General features: G+C 41.0%; 2 protein-coding genes across 2 annotated transcripts; both read right to left on the bottom strand.

Annotated features, from left to right (window-relative positions):
* Window positions 1–1,200: 1,200 nt before the first annotated feature.
* LOC103360324 (acyl-CoA-binding protein) lies at window positions 1,201–4,194 on the bottom strand. The gene is made up of 4 exons (XM_008286030.1): window positions 4,094–4,194; window positions 3,505–3,622; window positions 2,170–2,232; window positions 1,201–1,925 (listed from the first exon to the last, which is right to left on the bottom strand). The coding sequence occupies exons 1-4, from the start codon at window positions 4,097–4,099 to the stop codon at window positions 1,849–1,851; spliced, it is 264 nt and encodes an 87-aa protein (XP_008284252.1). The 5' UTR covers window positions 4,100–4,194; the 3' UTR covers window positions 1,201–1,848.
* Window positions 4,195–5,598: 1,404 nt separating this feature from the next.
* LOC103360323 (metalloreductase STEAP3-like) lies at window positions 5,599–16,026 on the bottom strand. The gene is made up of 6 exons (XM_008286029.1): window positions 15,949–16,026; window positions 14,849–15,091; window positions 12,920–13,186; window positions 12,264–12,791; window positions 10,281–10,445; window positions 5,599–7,795 (listed from the first exon to the last, which is right to left on the bottom strand). The coding sequence occupies exons 2-6, from the start codon at window positions 15,074–15,076 to the stop codon at window positions 7,508–7,510; spliced, it is 1,476 nt and encodes a 491-aa protein (XP_008284251.1). The 5' UTR covers window positions 15,077–15,091; window positions 15,949–16,026; the 3' UTR covers window positions 5,599–7,507.
* Window positions 16,027–16,889: the final 863 nt, after the last annotated feature.

Below are 16,889 nucleotides of genomic sequence, written 5' to 3'. Positions count from 1 at the left end.
TTTCAGCCCAGTCTTTTAGACACAGTGACATCCCCACATTTATTTTTCTCAGACGTCCTCGCCCACAGACACGACATCAATCACGACTGGTTGTGGCAATTAAACTGATCATTTTGTGTAAAATCGCTAAAATACCCCTTTGAACACGGTAAACTTTTGCTAGGATAAGCCAAACATCCCCAATATCCTGATGGCAGCAGTATAAAATTGTTAGGGTCATTCTTGTAAATTTCTCCAGATCAATTAAGTTTATCTTATCTAATTTTTCCACTTGACGAAGCTTCTCCAAAGCTACAGTGCACATAAACTCCTTTCCTCCAAAAACAAACCTTTGCAGGCTGGATATACAACAAACATTATTCACCATTAACTTTCAGTCAAACAAAGTATGTACATCTAAAGCAGGGGTGTCCAATCCTGGTCCTGGAGGGCCACAGTCCTGCATGTTTTAGATGTTTCTCTCTTCCAACACATCTGATTCAAATGATCAGCTCATCATCAAGCCCTGCAGAAGCCTGATAATGATCCCGATCATTATCATTATCATAAACTAATTAAAAAATGTGTAATGTGGCAACTGTGGTATCTGGTATTCCATATCATGGACTTTGAAGTGGTCCCCAGGTAAAAGGTTACACCTGGTTTGGTATTTATGGGCCTTAAAGATTAAAGATTGGAGTGACCAAGGTAAAGATTGCTGAAGGAGGGTCATCACACTGTTTAGAGAATGGGACTCCCCTTAGTTTTACATAAACAACTCCCCTATATAAGCCAATGGTTACGGTTGGTCTGGAGGGTGATTCTTTTGGGCTTTGAATCCTCTCACAGGCGTCTGAGATATTGAACTTGTTTAAATAAACTTCTTTATAAATCAACAAGACGGTATCTGCGGAGAATTTCTTCATCATCTTCACATTATCACAACTGATCAAGTGAGAAGTTGGGTCATTTTCTCAAAAACCTCCGTACAACCAGGCTTCTTTTTGCAACCAGAGTCTCCCCCTGCTGGCTGTTAGGGAGAATGCGGGTTTCAAGGCAACTCCTCTTTGGCTTCACTTTTCAAACCCAGATGCTGTATTAATTTTTTTTAGAGAAACAGCCAACGTCTGTGGGACTGAGGCCGTTTCTTCCTTAGATAAAAGCAGCAGGTGTTGAACTTCTGGGACATTTTACTTACGAAGTGGACAACAGAAACAGAAGTCTTAAGAACAAGTCTTTATTTTTGCCAGTAGTCATGTATACAGATGCTCTGAGTGTGTCCGCGTTTAAAGGAATAGTTCAGAATTTTAGGAAATGTACTTGTTTGCTGGTTTTTGTGAGAAACAAGTAAATTGATGACACCTTGATGTCTGTATGCTAAATATCAATCAAGAGCCAATGGGGGCTGGTTGCACCAACAGGGCTTACAGGGGAAACACAGATTAACCTTGTGACTAGCTGTTTCCTGACTGGCAACCTGTCCAGGGTGTCCCCTGCCTTCGCCCTAAGTCAGCTGGGATAGGCTCCAGCCCCCCCCCCCCCCCCGCGACCCGAATGAGGATTAAGCGATGTATAGATGATGGATGGATGGACTAGCTGTTTCCTCCACCTCAACTTTTAATGCAAAGGTAAGCTAAATGCCTGCTGGCTTTGGCTTTATAACCAGCAGACACACATACAAACATGCTTTCAGCAAGAAAACTTAAAGTTCGCAAAATGATGACCTGTTCCTTTAAATGCCGGAAATGAATCAAATTAGCATCGCTCTAGAGCATGTATACTTAAATATTGCAGCAACATGTCAGATAAGTTCTACATCTGTTCTATTTTGAAGTAAGAACAAATGTAGTAAACAAATGGGTGACTTGTTTAACTCATTCCATATTTTTCCTTGAGACGGTCCACGAATGTCACATATTCAGCCATTGCCTTCTCCCTGGTCAGACCTATTGGTAGAGACACAAAAACAAACAAAGCATTTGGTTTTTTGCAGCAACAATGTGATGTAGCCAAGCTTAGGTTTGGAATGTATTTTTAAATGCAGACTGTTACATCTTTTTAAATGTAGTCTTGGTGAAGAATAATCTTCCCCAAAATTACATTTTTAAATGTAAAGGTTTTGCAGTATGTTATTTTTAGCTGATTTATGGAGTTTTGTTTCCTTTTCCTTAAAGGAGCCATCATTCTGACCTTTCTTTGCAAACCAAGCATCCCATTTTGCTTTTCCTGCCAGGTCCAACATCCCTGGACGTTCTGTGGATAGAAAAGCAAACATCAATAACACATTTTAAGTATAGTTGTGTTTTCTCGAACAAGGCCATACAGCAACATTTTAACACTGTATCAGAAATGGAAAGTAAAAATGACACAAGTACGTATGTGTAATGTGACAAGAGTCCCCGAATCCCCCCGTGACTGTTTCATCTTGGTTATAGCTCCCTCTGAGGTCATGTCCTGTGTGTTCCCTGAATTCCAGGAATTACATTTTACAATTACAAATGTATATATGATATGCATTATGATTATGTCTAGACTCAGCATATTTACATTTTAGTAGTTTAAGACTAATGAACAAGAATGTTTCAGAATTGTAGACTTTGAAGTCACATTTCGGCCTTGATGGGAGATAAAACACACATTATTGAAAATATATATAATTCTCTAAAAAATTCTCTCTTTCATGATTGTGGCGTTTACCAAATAGAAATAATTTTGGAAATCCTACTTGACCTCGAACAGGAAAAGTTTAGTCACATTTAATGTCAGACAGTGAAAAAATAAAGGCGACGTGTCTTTTTATACAGTGTATATAAACCTCTGGTTTCAAGTGTATATATAATACTATGGCCATGACAACAACACACTATATTATTGTAAATGTATTTATAAGGCATTAATCTGTAAGCAGCAGTGTTGCTGGTGGAGCGAATGTAACTTTTTTTGTTTGCTTTAAATCTCTAATGTTAATCGGTATGGTAACTAAAGCTGTACATTAAATGCTGTGGAGCAGCATGAACGGGGAAAAACAAACAGCTCAAATGTGTACTTAAGTTGAGTACTTCAGTAACAGTAATTAGTTACATTCCACCATGTGTAATGGGATCCTGCATTGAAACACAATTTTAGATTCATCTATTTGAAATGAGATTCTGGTTTTGTTTTTCTGAGCTGTTTTTGCTTGATGTCTGCTCATGTAGTCATGAATAAGTAATGTTTTTAGGAAATACTAAAGATCTGAAACTAAGTTCTTCATAAGCTTTGCATCCCTTATTTATAATAAATAAATAAAAAACACATGCCAAGCGTCAATAAAAGATTTTTGCGAATAAGAATGCCAAGACACAAGACGCCCACGTATAAACGTATCAGTCTGGGCATCAGTTATAAAATGACACCTAACTTGTTGGACCTCATTTGTTCCCACCCCACCCTCTTTAACGTCTCCCTTTGCAAAAGTACAGATAACTCTGGACACAGCAGAACAGTCACCTTCGGTGTTTCAACATTTTCAGTAAAGTTACTCACCAGTGTTAACATCACCAACCGTGGCTTGTTTGTAGAAACCATACAGCTCGGCCATTTCAACAGGTTGTAGTGGTTTCCCTATGTACTTCACCTCCTCCGCTGCCTTTTCAAAGGATTCCTGCAAGATGAGACAAAATTAATTAATCTCCATCTGCCCTATTGTGCAATGCAGTCTTATCCCATAATTACAACACAGATCTCATTAAAGTTTCATGAACTGGGCGGCGGTGGCTCAGGTGGTAGAGCGGGTTGTCCTCTAATCGCAAGGTTGGTGGTTCGATCCCCCGCCCCTCCACAGTCGAGACACCGAACCCGAAGTTGCTCCCTTGCATGGCAGCTCTGTCGCCATTGGTGTGTGAATGAGAAACGCAAAATGAGTGCCGCAAAGGTAGAAAAGCGCTTTATAAGTGCAGACTATTTACCATTTACAAATCTGTGCACATGTAGAAAGATTCCAGCTCCCCAACAATCTCACTGCGGCTACAGACAAGTTAACATACCTGAATACCTGAGAGATCATTTACTGACACCATACACCTTTGGTTGAACATTACAGAAAAGGTTTACATTCAAAAGTGTTCATACTTACGGTCATGACTGCAGTGAGAAGCTGACACACCTTGTTGCTGCTCTGCTCTTCAGTTGGAAATGAGTGCTGGTCCAACTGGTCCTACAAAGATAATGCTGGTAGGGAGGGTTGCTGAGGAAAAGAAAGTGGGAGGTGGTTAAAGTCAGTGGCGTGAGAAAAAAACTGCTGGAAACGAAGACGAATAGTTTACTAATTATTGCAACATCTGTCATTACATGCACTCCACAGAACAAACCTTAATTTTCAAATGCAACCGTTGCCTATGATGAAGAAACTCTTTTCCTTAAGATCATGGGTGTGCCATCCTGGTCCTCGACGGCCACAATCCTGCATGTCTTCCCTCTTCCAACACACCTGATTCACATGATCAGGATCGAGATCAGGTATCTGCAGAGCTTGATGATGAGCTGATCGTTTGAATCAGATGTGTTGGAAGAGGGAAACATTTAAAACATGCAGGATTGTGGATTACCAGGATTGGACACCCCAGCTTTAGATGGCCACCACACCCTTTGATTCCATCACCTTCATGTGTTCTCCTACCTCCTGTCACTGAAATGTCTTTTTCTCAAGTACAGTTGTCCTCCAATTTATTCATACCCTTTCATTAAAGAAAAGGCAAAATTCACAATAGTCATTCAAATAACTGAAAAAAGTGATAATAAATAAAAATTTGCTAAATTATAATTTAGTGAAATACGACATTGCTTTTGAATTGTGGTTGAAAAGAATAATTTAAAAAAACAAACTGTCTGATAAGCAGTGGGCCAAAATCAAAATACCTGTCAACAGGTGCAGAAGTCTGATTGAGAGTTACAGAAAACACACCAGATTTTACTTACATACTATATATACATATACACACACACTTTCTTTCACCTCACACACATCTTTTCTCACTCACATGCCCCAATGCTTCTTCCTTGTTTAATTTTGTTCTATGTTCTGTTTATGTGTCTGTTTGTGTCTGTCATGTACATGTGTATTTGTTCCTGCCGGCGCCTCTTGGCCAGCTCATGTTTGCAAATGAGAACATTTCTATCTGGTAAAATAAAGGTGAAGGGTTGTTCAACAAATTATTAGTTTATTGCTGCCATTGTGCTTGTTTTTATAGTTCTGTTGAACCACAATTCAAAAGCAATGTCATGATTTTCATCAAATTTTTTAATTATTATTACTTTTGTCAATTTCAACTTATTTCAGTGACAGCTGTTTTTTTCCTTCTTTAATGGGAGGCTATGAATACATTTGAGGACGCCTGTACCTGATGTGTTGTTGCAGAAAAACACCACAAGATGGCAGCATTCACATATGTGAAGATGTGATGAGTTCATTGCTGTTGCACATTTAGGTTTTTCCCTTCCGTTGTGAAAGTGGACATGAGCCAAACAATAAAGATATATTTTAGTTGAGGTTTACACCCATTTCATGAAGTTGATCAAATCTCCACAACCCACTGAGTCCCACTTCGGCAAATATTGAAAACATCTGATAGTGAAAGAAACTTTTGTACAAAGAATACTTTATTCCAACATCGAGAAATTTCAGATATTCCTGCCTTTATGGTTACAGACGCAAACTCCAATGTCAGTAAACTAATATCAGAACATCTTAAGTTTGACTCTTCACATAACAGAAAATCACCTTTGGCAAGAACACAAAAATTAGAAAATACACATTAAACGTGGAAATGCTGAAATCACACGACAGCCCGACTGTCTCTCTTGTTCAGAGCGGAAACAGCAAAGAATCACGTAACAGCACGGAGATTTTTAAAGTCAAAGAGCGTATTGTTTGATCTATCAGCAGGTTGGAGTAGTACAACACTAAACGGAATAGTAATGTATGTTAAAATAACAACAACAACATGCGCACAGTCACCTGCATTCGAAAATGCAACAACGCCCACAGCAGTAACGCTTCAGATTTTGGGTTTCCAGTTGGCACAATATGAACAGCATGAGAAGTAAGGGAACGTACTAAAATTACGAGCAGGAAGCTGGTAAGATAAGGAATAACCTTTTTTAAAATCTTAACATGTCCATAAGGTGTTTTCTATGCAGTAGAAGACACATCATGGGCAAAATAAGCAGTTAACGTCAACAATCTCAAAAACATGAGACAAAAAATTTAACCTAAAGAACCAACCCTGTCAGTTTGCAGGTTAAGGCTTCCTCTAACATTAGTCTTCTCCAGAATTTATAGTTTGAACACGTAGGGCTGAATTACTCCAACAGTACAACTTCATAATGTGTAGCACTAAGTAGTTTGAGTGCTGGATAACAGTTGTTGGTGAGCTGGTGTGCTCGAAGCAACAACTGGGAAGGAATTCTTTTCATTGGGCATTCAATCAATGACCAGAGATGGACTTTTAGCCGTCAGAAAGATTTGGAAATCGGGGTCTTTCTTTTTCTTTTTTGTGTTTCTCATCTAAAAAAAAATTAATCTTTGCACGTAAAAACCGAACTGCCTTACGTGAAAAACGAGAGCTTGTCGTCAGCTTTGCGTTGGGCGGCTCTTTGAAAGTTGCAGTAATTTTTTTTGGGAAAAGGACATGTTATTTATTATACACATTTCTAATTTGAGTGTGTGTACTGGGAGCACATATAGTGAAAATAATGTTCTGTTATGATATTCAGTGTGTAACTTTGTCTTGTTTAATTATAAATGAGTTGAGGGTCAGGTCAAGAGGAGGATAAGTAACAATGCTGGGAAGGGTCTTGCATTTTTAAAACTGTCTCCCAATCGCAGTAATTGTCCTACAGTGCCTCACAGTTTAAGTGAATATGACAGCACATTGGATTTTCAAAGTATTGCCAAAGAAAATGCCAAAACAAATCAACCTCACAAATACAAAACGTGAAACCACGTCGGTTTGTCCTCAACATGGAACAAAATGAACTTCAAGTGCAGGCAAATAATACATGAAAACAATCATGAGAGGAATGAGGAAGCGAAGTGGAAAGCCAAGTCTGCTACTGATGATCGGAGTGAGGAGATGGTATTTGAAAAACTCACTTATGAACCGATATTAATTGAAAGGACAATTGTTTAGCGGGTTCATTAAAGGCATAACAGCTGCCGTTTGGCGTTAAATTAATCCAAAAGCTAATACTGTTCTTCGTTTTTGGACTGATGCTTCAAAATAGTAACAGAAAACAATAAATTAAAGTCATTATTGACGTTGCATAGTGCAATAAGGTTGGTGACCTTCCTCTACTGGCTAAATATGTCTTCCAGCTGATTTGCTGAGAAACAACTCTCCAAAAGCTAAAGAGACGAGCCTTTAATACATTCCAACAGCGCATAAATCTTTTATCTTCTACGTGCTTTGCATTCATGAGCACACACCTGAAAGATTTCCGATTCCAACACCTTTTGATTTTTTCCACACACCACTAAAAACTGTGTTTCTCACACATTGCTGACATCCTCCAGCCCGTTTCGGCAGTCGTCGTCCGGCAGGATGAAGCGGATGTGTCGGCTCTTCTCCCAGCCGCGGCGGATCTGTCTGAGCCGCAAGGCCACGCAGGGCACGAAGAGAGCCAGGCGGCCCAGCAGAACTATGAGGGGAAGAATCAGGACCAGGACGAAGGTAGGAGGCAGGTAGAAGCGGTACTGTTTCGGATCGAAGGCTCGATTCCAGCCGAAGAGGAGCGTGTGGACGGTGGCCATGGACAGAGCACAGTAACCTAGTGTGGACTGTAAGATAAGGAGTCTGATGAAGGCATTTAAACTCATTTACAACATGGATCAGATGCGTGTAGTGTTCCCATCATTCCTATTGGCTCAGATATTTTACTCAGTAAAATGTTTTGGGAAATTTTTAATTAAAAAATTAGAAACGTACCATTCAAATCATTCTGCCCTCTAAATATATATGACCCACATTGTTATAAAAAAAAAAAAAGAAAAGAAAAAGAGAGAGAGAGAGCTCAGCCCGTCCACTACATTAGCTCACTGTGTTGGAGGCTACTGCAGACCCCGAGGAAACACACTGACCTACCACTCATGACCTGACTGAACACCACTAGTGTATGTGTGAGCGTACTCGCCATATACTGCGCCTTCAGGGTCCACTAATTACAAAAACTTCCCTGGGCTGACTCTGGTGGGGGCCAGGGGTTAAAAATAGCTCAATTTTTCCTTGTTTACAGACTTACTAGGCTGAGTGGACCAGAAATATTTCAACTTGACAAGAGCGATGACTTTTTAATCACAGTGAAATTACTAACAGGGAGTTTTTAAATTTTTAAATTGCTGTTATATATTTATACAATATTATATATTATTGTTATGGACAAGAAAAACAAAAAATACCTGCATTGCCATGGTGTTTCTAGAGAACAGTCATTTAATATTTAGTACCTGCCTATACTAAATTCAATAGCATTTCCTAGATAAAACACACTTAAAGTATCACTGTTTATTACTGTAGCAACCAGAGGAGGTCAGTAGTTGTATGACATCACTACTTAAACTGATGCACATCTTTTGTTATTTCTATAAAATAAATATTGTTATTGTGATATGTTACGTAAACTATCCTTTATTGAGTCTTCTTGTCATTGTGACATAAATAATTCAGCTGTTGGTTGAGAAGAATTTTACTTATTCTAACTCTCATGTGGCAAAGAAAGTTAAAACGCTACAGAGTGAGTTTATCAAAGCATAAATCAAATTGTTCATGAATTATAATCTCCGCTGCATCTTACACTGAAGTGATCATTACCGTGTAATGTGGTCAAACAGCAACTACTTCTCATGGAAACATTGGAGCTTTTCATTATGCTAACTTATGCTTCCTCGCGTCCTCTCTCCTCCTGTGACCCCGACTTCATTTCCCCTCCGCCATCATGGAGGAGCTTCCAATTATTTAAATGCACCTCGGGGAGAGGAGGAGAAAGGAGGCATCCGGGGGAGCTTAGAGCGAGAAGCATGAGACATCGTCCTTTAAGGAAGAGACGCCGATGAAGGAAGCGAACGTTGGACTACCGCAGTCGTTCACACAACCTGCAATTACAAAACTGCTATTTATGCATACGTCTGAAAATATATAGAACAATTTCCAAAAACTGTTATTTACTTTACGTCCTATGCTGCTGTAAACATAGGTAAAGTCTGACTAAAGCAATTATCTATACTCATAATGTGCACTGAACGGGCACTGCTCTGCCATAAGTTCGACTTTTACGAAGATTTTATATTTTCAGCTGTTGTTGACGTGATAATTGTGTTTATTATTGAGGTCATAGTGGGATGTTGGTGTACTGAACTGCATTATATGAATAGATACTTTTGATAGCTTGATATTAATGGAATAATAAAACAGCAATAATATATTTTATTTGTATAAGTTATTATTCTGCCCTGCGATAGACTGGCGACCTGTCCAGGGTGTCCTCAGCCTTCGCCCTAAGTCGGCTGACTCCAGCCCCCCTGCGACCCTAGTGAGGATCAAGCGGTGTATAGATAATGGATGGATGGAAGTTATTATTCTACAGTTGCTCAATGAGTCAAAAAAAAATAAAATGGATACTCCAAAATGCTAAAAGTAATGACAGTTAATTTGAAATGTGCAGGCCTAGTGGACAAGCTTATGCCTTCAGCAGGTCTGAAGTTGAACCTCAGTGTGTAACCGGTGGATTCTGAATCAGATTTTTGCTTTAACGCACACAATGACACAAACACTTCTCTCTATACACGCAGTCACATGAAGCACGGAGCACACATGAACATACTGTCCTAAGGCAATGGGCAGAAAGTTGCCTTTCATCGCACCGGCTGTCGGCACGTGACTAATCTGACGGCCACCGGATTACGGAAAGATGAAAGAGGAAAAAGCAGCACAGGCAGACTTGCAAGGCCTGGAAAAACTGGAGGCCATGATGGTGGGGAGGAGGAGGGGGGAAGTTAAGGCGCAAAGGACGAAGAGTGTGTCTGCGTACTGAGTCACAACACTCCTGATGGCTTTGTCACAGCACAAGTTTAACTGCAAATCTGGGGCAGCTGCAGGAGAGCAAACACTTGGAGTCACAGTGTTTATATGTGTGACTGCAAGACCTCCACTATATAGCATTAGAGACATAGTGTGCGTCTGTCTGCACATCAGTGTGACGCCTGTCTGCCTGCGTGTCAATTGTCCTGCCTGCTTGTGTGTCGTACGCGAGCGTGTGCGACTGTGCACCTGTACGAAGCTGAACTCCCTCCAGTTGATAGTATTGGCCACTGAGGGCAGCGAGGTGACAGCCAGGAGGGAAAGCAGCCCGAGAGCCATGATGCCTGCAGACACGTACAGCTCCATCCTCCACACGTCCTCGTCGACCCAGAAGTTCTCCACGCCAGCCTTGACCTGGATAACGCACAATATGACACAATCTGAACGTCGGAGAGCAGCTTGTCTATCTCAAATAAGACACTCATCACTATAAATATTGATAGCATGTCCATGGCAGATTGTCTGAGTGCAGATGACAATCAGATTTCTTAATAAATTGGGCCAGCAGTTTTTTGGCTGGAGCTCAAATATGCTGATGAAAGCACAACCGCACACTGATATTATCCATGTTGACACTTAATTAGTTCCGCTGTCATACTACCACTATTATTTGATTCAAAGATTCTTGGGTTACAGCCACCTTATCACTATGAATGTATTCAACAAGAGTGTGTAAACAGCTTTTTGCTTTGTTCCCAGGAACAGTCAACAAGTCCACACTCAACTGAGAAAAAGAGCTTTTGTGTTTGCTGCTCCCTCGGTAAATTCAAACAACTGCTGCACAAGTATATTCTCTCTGTTCTGGCTGCTCATGTTTGAGATACATCAGAATCTAGTTTTGTTTAAATTGCTTGTTTTATCGAGTTAGTTATTAGTTTCTATTGTTGTATTACAATTTTTATTCATCTTAATAAAGCTGCATTTATGATTCTGGATTTATGGATTTTTTTGTTGTTGTTATTTATCTGATGTTCTTTGTCGATAACTCGCTGCTATAGCTGCCTAATTTACCAACAACTACAACACAGATTTCCTGGTTCGTACAGTCAGGTTCAAAAGTATTTACATAGCAACACCATTTTTGTAATTTAACAAAAAAATTCCATTACTGTTTCAGATATACAGACATTTGTTTGTTCGGTCTCTCTACTTTTTACAAAAGTATTTGGACAATTGGCTGACAAGTTGTGTCATGGACAGACGCAGCCAGTTACATCTTTATTTTATGACAAGTTAAGGAGATTAAAGGCCTGGAGTTTACTGGCATTGATGCAAATGAAGGGTGCCATCAGTAGGCTGGACAAAAACAAACACACCTATTAGAGAGATACGAGAAAGCTTACGAGTTGCCAAATCAACAATTTGCTACATTCTTAAAAAGAAAGAATGCACAGCAATGTCGGGAGGTCACAGGAGATCAGTGTTGTTTACTAATGATGTGACCCCTCATAGAAGTAACTGGATGAATTCTGAGGTGTTTTACTTTCTACTCAGGTTCAGATTCAGTCAAAACAGATTGGACAGTACTTTGCAGTACTGATCAATAACAACCTAACACATATTGCAAAAGCTACCCGAGCGCTCCTGAGGGCAAAAACATTTACGATTTTTAAATAACCGAGTCAATCACCTGACCTCGACCCAGCTGAGCTGCTTTCCACTTATGGAAGACAGAACTAAGGGCAGAAAAACCCACAAACAAGCAGCAACTGAGGCAGAAAAAGCAGCTCAAGGGAAGAAACTCAGCATTTGGTGACATCTATGGGCTCCAGACTTGAGGCAGACTGCAAAGGATTTGCATTAAAGCATAAAAATGATCTTTTTTTTAATAATTAGGTTAGTTTGTCCAATTACTTTGAAGACTGTGAAACAAATGCCTGCAGTTTCTGAATCTTTCATGCAATATCTTTGTTAACCCCATTGAATTAAAGCTGAAAGTCCAAACGTCAATCGTATGATGACTGCAGATTCTAAATCCATTAGGAAAATAGTGTCACTGTCCAAATACTTAGGAACCCAACTGTACAGCTTTAAAGCTTAGACTAAATACAAGTGCAACAGTAACAACGTCTTTAAGACAATGATCAAAAAATCTAAATTCCCTTTGTACAACCTGACGGATTGTTCCTGTTTGCTAAACTGCACACATATCCTTCTGTTGGTTCATCTAACCTTTTTTAAAGCCATGTTGATCAGTTCGAAGCGAGCAGATTTCCTCATAGGAAGACACAGACTGTAAATGGTATGTAGCACTGCACACAGGAAGCTACACAACCCAAACTGCTTCCTCCTGGTGAGCCACTGGTCCAACCAGTTGGGGAAGCGTTTGTACTTGGTGCCCGACCACAGCTGGAGCAAGGCGGCGCACAAACCAGGCAGGTAGACCAGCGACAGCATCACCAAGGCCACAGAGGGAAGAGTGACGTTCACAGTGTCAATGGGCATTTTGTAGAAAGCGCTCTTCCCTTCTGTGATGAAGGGCTGCAAGACATCACGGGTGAAGTTGTACAGGTAGAAAAAGATGAACAAAGATAGCATGCAGAGGATGGGGATGCGCCAGCAGGGAAACAGATAGAGGGGGATGTTTTCAATCTCCAGAGCAGAGGAGAGGAGACCCATATCAATGGGGATGAAGCCCATCCTGTGACAGAGCTGCTTCACCGAGCTCTTCGCCTTTTGACTGTCACTACACAGGAAAACCTGGAGGAAAAAAAAACAAAAATCTTCAGAGATTTTCACTCCTGTCTGACACCTTAGTCGCATCCCATTTGCAGGCAGAATAATCACCTCCATAAAGCTAAACTATCAGAGCTGCCGATGTAGCCTACCTGCCTGCTTCCATCCCGAGGTCCGACCTGGAGCGCCCAGGCTGATATTGTGTTAAACGCTTTGACGACAAAACTCTCCGGAAAAAGATCGGCCAGCTGTTCAGCGATGGAGGGTCCTTCTCGGTTGATCTGCAAACCATTGCTAACGTCCACCAGAGTCTTTCCAGCCAGTGCTGGCTTCAGGTCCACCAGTGTGGAGTGGTGCTCAGGATACACAGCGACAAAGACCAGGTCTGCCTGGTTTGCTGCCTCCATCTGGGAGGTCACCTGGAACAGAGGAATCAAAACATGTAAGTCCTGTATAGAGGTTAATTAATTGAGGTTAATTGGTGATTCTAAATTGTCCGTAGGTGTGAATGTGAGTGTGCTTGGTTGTCTGTCTCTAAGTGTGGCCCTACGATGGACTGGTGACCTGTCCAGAGTGTCCCCTGCCTTCGCCCTAAGTCGACTGGGATAGGCTCCAGCACCCCCGCGACCCTCGTGAGGATTAAGCGGTGTATAGATAATGGATGGATGGATAATGCCAAATTACTAAAATGAGTCAGGAGGCCTGGCTCAAAACAGCAACAGGTTAGAGGGAGTCAGGCTCAGCCAGCTCATACACTGTAGAACCCAGATCTTCACTCCCAAACAGAACACAATACAACAGAAACTAACCTAACAAACAAAAACCACAAAAACTCAACCACTAAACCTCCGTCTCCAAAAGGTAGCTAAATAAAAGGCAACAGAAAAACAAGCAGGGTGACTAATGCAGCAGGAGGGCTGCTTTGTCCAAAAAAGCTTCAAGTTAGAAGACCATGTGACACTGCGCCATCAACATGGTTATATTGTTTTCGTGACCACTGGTTGGTGCGCTTTTGTGATTTCTTAATAGTCCATAATCGGAAGTCGAAAAGAAAACGTCTCATTCTATGTTAGTCAGCAGCGGGGATGATCCAACCTTCATGTGGAGGATAATCACTGGTGTCTGCAGCTACCACCAAGACAAGAAACAGCAATTTTTATAGTTTCCAAAACTAGACAAGGCATCAGGAGTACGCTCACTGTTTCTTCAATATTCAAGGGATTGTGTACTGAGAATTACACAGCATGGTCAGACTGTCGAGGCAGAGCTCTACTGTAACATTACAGGGTGTCTGAGAGAAAACATTCAGTGCAAACAACCTGAACTGTGAGGCCATGGTATGCGAGTACTCCAATGTACTGTGCACCTGGGGTTTTTCTGGCTACAACAACACAATCATTGCTCCACATCCTTTCTACTCACTAGATTTCATTCCCTGTGACTTTGACTGAAACTGGGATGGCAGGCAATTTTAAATCAGGTTTTTAATACTTACTGGCACAGTCCCTAAACTTTTAGATCACATTTTGTAAAGCTAAGGAAGCACTACTCATAAAAGGACTACTTTTTACTAAGCTAACAGCTCTGAGAGTTTAGAATGACTTAAAATATATTCAGATTCATTTCTATTTAAATGACTATACATGCGTTGACATACTGTATATCTTTCACAGATACCAATGTTTGTTTCTTCCTCATACATCCTGATGCACCAGAATCCTCAAAAGCTTTTTCCAGAAAAAAATTCAGCTGACAAGTCAATCAGGGACTACAACACTATGTATTACTATCTGACTGTCTGAAAGCATTTAGTGCTCACATTAGCAGATATTAACAGTGTGACAGTACAACAGGGCATCCTGAAAATTAATGCATGAACCACTTCAAACTGTTCCCATACAACAGCTGACTCTCATCTCTGACTACGATTATCTACATACGTATTCAGGTTAACAACAACAGTTATTATCCCCGGTGGGGAAAGTCAAGGGAATGTATAATTATCACCAGAAGGACAGAAACAAAAACACCAATTACATGGTGAGTGTGAATGTGAGTGTCAGTGCCGCTGTGTTTGTCACCTCGGCCTCCTCGGGGAACAGAGCCACAGAGCGTTTGGGGATTCGACTCCCCACCACCACTTGGTAGCCGGAGGCCACCAGCCTCCTGGCCAGTGAGCGAGAGAAGTCGCCCGTACCCAGGATGCCAATCACCGGAGCGCCGGGTTCAGACACAGAGGCTTCGAGGTGTCTGGAGCCTCCCCCTCCACCTCTCCCCCGGATTAAAGGCCTCGACATCTCATCAGGCATAATGCACTGACAAACCTAAAGAGAGAGGACTGGGTCATTATTCATATTATCTCCACTTTTTTAAAGTGTACAGTCAAGGAATAAAAAGGAGAATCAAAAGAAAATTCATTAGAATGAGCCCGAAAATGCATGTACTTCATAACATGAAGATATGAACAATATCCTAATGCTAAGGTTTGAATGACCAACAGCTTTCTATCTGCTAATTTTTATAACACAGAAGTCCTATTATTGCTGTCTCAAATGGCATGTCCCAGATCCTAACTGTGGACTGTCTAACCAATGAGTTGCCAGCCAATAATAGCATAAATGGATGTTATGCAGCCTAAATACAGTAACAGCTCGTTTTGTAGCTAGTTCTAGCTAAGCTGACTTCAAGTCAGATCCCATATTATTAACTTCTCCAGTCTGCCATTCATGCGAAACTTCATTCTGAACTCATGAGACTCTGTTCGGTTCTACACGCTTCCCGCTATTACCCCGCGGTTCTTATATTAGCTGTAAAAATAGAGAAAATATTCATTGAGCTGCTTCTATTCTCCTCCAGTTATGAGCCGAATTCATCAGAAAACGGCGACTGTTCAGAAACTGCCTCGGTTAACGGTGTGTCCTTTGCTAAAGCTGACCGGAGAGCGAGAAAACCTTAAAATTGCCAGAAATACATAAAAGTTCTGCTTCAAACAGGAGAGCGGGTTGAAGCCACCTTGCTTTTCGTCCTTGGCTGAACTCGTGGAAACTTAAGCTCCGAATAAAGTTATTCTCCTGGACACACAAGACGACGCAGGCACACACAGACGTACAAGTTGATAAAACAATAGCTTATACTACACAACGTGGCTTCTGTTAGTATGTACATGAGTGTTTTTACTTACTTCCAGCTATTTACTCCCTCCGCTCCTCCGCTCTCTGGAAACTGGAGCGTTTCTTCCTGATAAGATGACGCAGCGGTTGAAGCCACGCCCCCTCATGTGTGGAGGAGATAAAAGAGCGCAATGAGCCCTACAGATATACAAATGCATCTGTGTTGTCTGCAAATGTATCAGGAAACTACATTAATAACTGAAAGAAGGAACAGGAAGATATAAAACAGAGGAGAGGGTATCTGAAAATAATCAGAATTAACTCTACTACCTATTTAATTAAAGGAAAAAAAGGAAAACAGTTTAGGATGATTCTCTGACATGTATTGGAAACATGTGGGTCAAGTGGGAACGACACCTAAAGCATTTCCAATCTCACACATGAAACAGCCAGACTTCACAGAAATTCAGAGAAGGGGTACGAACAGAAAATGCCCTCCAACCACGGAGGGATTACTTAAAGGGTGGACCAGGCACAGGCCCAGAGGCACAAGTCCTGACGGTTCAGAGTTTCCGTTTGAAGTGACTGTTGACGGGTTTTTTTGTCAATCAAACCACCACAAAGAGGTGCAATCACTGACTCTGAAGTGGAGCTTGAATGGAGCGGACGTGAGCCATGGACTGTACTGTATCACTCAAAGCCCTTATCTATGCATCACTACCTAACTACACTTGTAAAAAATTCACCCTTGCACAGTGGTTACTAAAGGGAAAATTCGCCAGTTTCTTGCACCAGGCTGTAAATATGTTCATTTATGCTGTAAAGGAGGGCAATTTAACTTGGGGGCATCTATGAGGGTTGACTCACTTTTGGCATCTATGGGCCATTTGAGGAACTGTAGTTTTTGGCACTTTCACATTCATTTCTTTTTTCAGCATTCTTTGGTAATTATGACGACAAGATGACTCAAACAACCACAAAAAGACACAGACTGACTCAAAACAACTAGAAA

Source organism: Stegastes partitus, unplaced genomic scaffold (assembly GCF_000690725.1).
Source record: "Stegastes partitus isolate 25-593 unplaced genomic scaffold, Stegastes_partitus-1.0.2 Scaffold426, whole genome shotgun sequence".
Lineage (NCBI taxonomy): Eukaryota > Metazoa > Chordata > Actinopteri > Pomacentridae > Stegastes > Stegastes partitus.
This window is presented reverse-complemented; position numbering and strand designations above follow the sequence as displayed.

Bases quoted from the DNA above. Each gene is read 5' to 3' on its own strand.
- LOC103360324 (XM_008286030.1), bottom strand. The intron at 2,233-3,504 runs GTGAGTAACTTT...TTCTATCCACAG, and splicing joins GGTTGGTGATGTTAACACTG to AACGTCCAGGGATGTTGGAC. The intron at 1,926-2,169 runs GTCAGAATGATG...CTCTACCAATAG, and splicing joins TGCTTGGTTTGCAAAGAAAG to GTCTGACCAGGGAGAAGGCA.
- LOC103360323 (XM_008286029.1), bottom strand. From the start codon at position 15,076: ATGCCTGATGAGATGTCGAGGCCTTTAATCCGGGGGAGAGGTGGAGGG. The intron at 13,187-14,848 runs GTGACAAACACA...CCTCTGTTCCAG, and splicing joins TGTTCCCCGAGGAGGCCGAG to GTGACCTCCCAGATGGAGGC. The intron at 12,792-12,919 runs GTAGGCTACATC...TTTTTCCTCCAG, and splicing joins CTCGGGATGGAAGCAGGCAG to GTTTTCCTGTGTAGTGACAG.